The sequence below is a fragment of the Merops nubicus genome, unplaced genomic scaffold, assembly GCF_000691845.1.
Source record: "Merops nubicus isolate BGI_N331 unplaced genomic scaffold, ASM69184v1 scaffold27545, whole genome shotgun sequence".
Taxonomy (NCBI): Eukaryota; Metazoa; Chordata; class Aves; order Coraciiformes; family Meropidae; genus Merops; species Merops nubicus.
The window spans coordinates 4,043-5,491 of record NW_008608027.1 but is presented as its reverse complement, the minus strand read 5'-3'; the positions used below and the strand labels follow the sequence as shown (position 1 = coordinate 5,491).

Genomic DNA, 1,449 nt, shown 5'->3' with positions numbered 1-1,449 from the left:
GATATCCCTGGGGAGTCGCTGAGGCTGGAGAGGAAGCTGGGAGCCGGGCAGTTCGGGGAAGTGTGGATGGGTGAGAGCGAGGGGGAAGCACCTGGGAGGAAGGTGAGGGATGGGAGAGGAGGTGGAGGGAGCGACCTGTGTGAGAGGAGCACGGGGAAGTGGAGGTGGCCCTGGCCTAATGTCAGGACTGCTCAGGGCCGGGTGCGTGGGGACAGCCCTGGGCTGCACGTGGTCCCCAGCCCTCACACAGCATATCCAGCTGCAGGACCGGGTGCTTTAGCTCCAGAATCCAGTGCTCCCAGTGCCTGGGCTGGAGCAGGCTGGGGACAGTCTGTGGTGTCACCCCACAGCTACCTACAACAGGCACACCAAGGTGGCCGTGAAGACGATGAAGCCGGGCAGCATGTCCGTGGGCGCCTTCCTGGAGGAGGCCAACCTGATGAAGACACTGCAGCACGACAAGCTGGTGAAGCTGCACGCCGTGGTCACCAAGGAGGAGCCCATCTACATCATCACCGAGTTCATGGAGAAAGGTGCTGCCCACGTCCCTGAGCGGGCACCGGGGGCCAGGCCGAGCGTCGGTGCCCTGGGGAAGGGGCAGAATCGAACCCTGCGGCGTCCCTGGGCTGGGCTGTGGGCTCTGCACCGGCCCCTGGGGTGCTGGGGAGGGTCTGGCTCCTGGCTCTGCATGTCTGAGCACTCGGGCAGGGTGCTGGGCACGGTGCTGGGCATGGTGCTGGGAGGGGGGATGCAGTGACAGCCCTGGGAGAGGGACAGGGAACAAATGAGGAGTGTTCTGCAAGGCAGGAGGGAGCCCACAGCAGGGCTCACCCCTCTGTCCGCTCCCTGGGAGGAGAGAGGAGTGGGGTGGGGTGGAGTGGAGGATCAGAGGAGTTTCCTGACCGAGTCCCTGTGTCCTGCTCGGCTCCCCGGGACCCTGTTCCACCCTGCTGGTGGGTGCAGGCTCAGCCCCAGCACCCTTCCCTGTCCACAGGGAGCTTGCTGGATTTCCTGAAGAGCGCCGAGGGGAACAAGCAGCCACTCCCAAAGCTCATCGACTTCTCTGCCCAGGTGAGGAGGGAGCAAACCTTCCCCAGCTCCCCATTCTGACCTGCCCCTCATAAGGATGAGCGAGGGGATCGAGGAGACCAAGAACTTCCCTGGGGCTTGGGCAGTGCCTGGTTTGACACTGGGGGTGCTGGGGATGCAGGGAAGGAGCCAGATTTCCTTGTGGCAATGCCCTCGTGCCCCGTGGGCAGCCAGCTGCCTGTTCACCATCCCTGCCCAGCTGCCTGCATGGGAGTAGGTGATGTTGGAAGAACAAGGGTAAAAGATTTGTCAAGAAGTTTCAGCTCAGGGGAGACCTTCTGGCTCTGCACAGCTCCTGACAGGAGCCTGGAGCCAGGGGGGGGTCGGGCTCTGCTCCCAGGGAACAAGGGACAGGACAAG

At 63.8% G+C, this 1,449-nt stretch overlaps 1 protein-coding gene across 1 annotated transcript in view; it reads left to right on the top strand.

The window, feature by feature from the left end:
• Window positions 1–6: 6 nt before the first annotated feature.
• Window positions 7–1,449, top strand: part of LOC103772812 (tyrosine-protein kinase HCK-like) — a gene marked incomplete at both ends in the record, with an annotated part of 5,478 nt that continues 4,035 nt past the window's right edge. Inside the window, 3 exons of the mRNA XM_008940155.1 lie at window positions 7–70; window positions 351–533; window positions 995–1,071. Of these exons, the coding sequence (XP_008938403.1) occupies window positions 7–70; window positions 351–533; window positions 995–1,071 (324 nt within the window). The remainder of the gene's footprint in view (window positions 71–350; window positions 534–994; window positions 1,072–1,449) is intronic.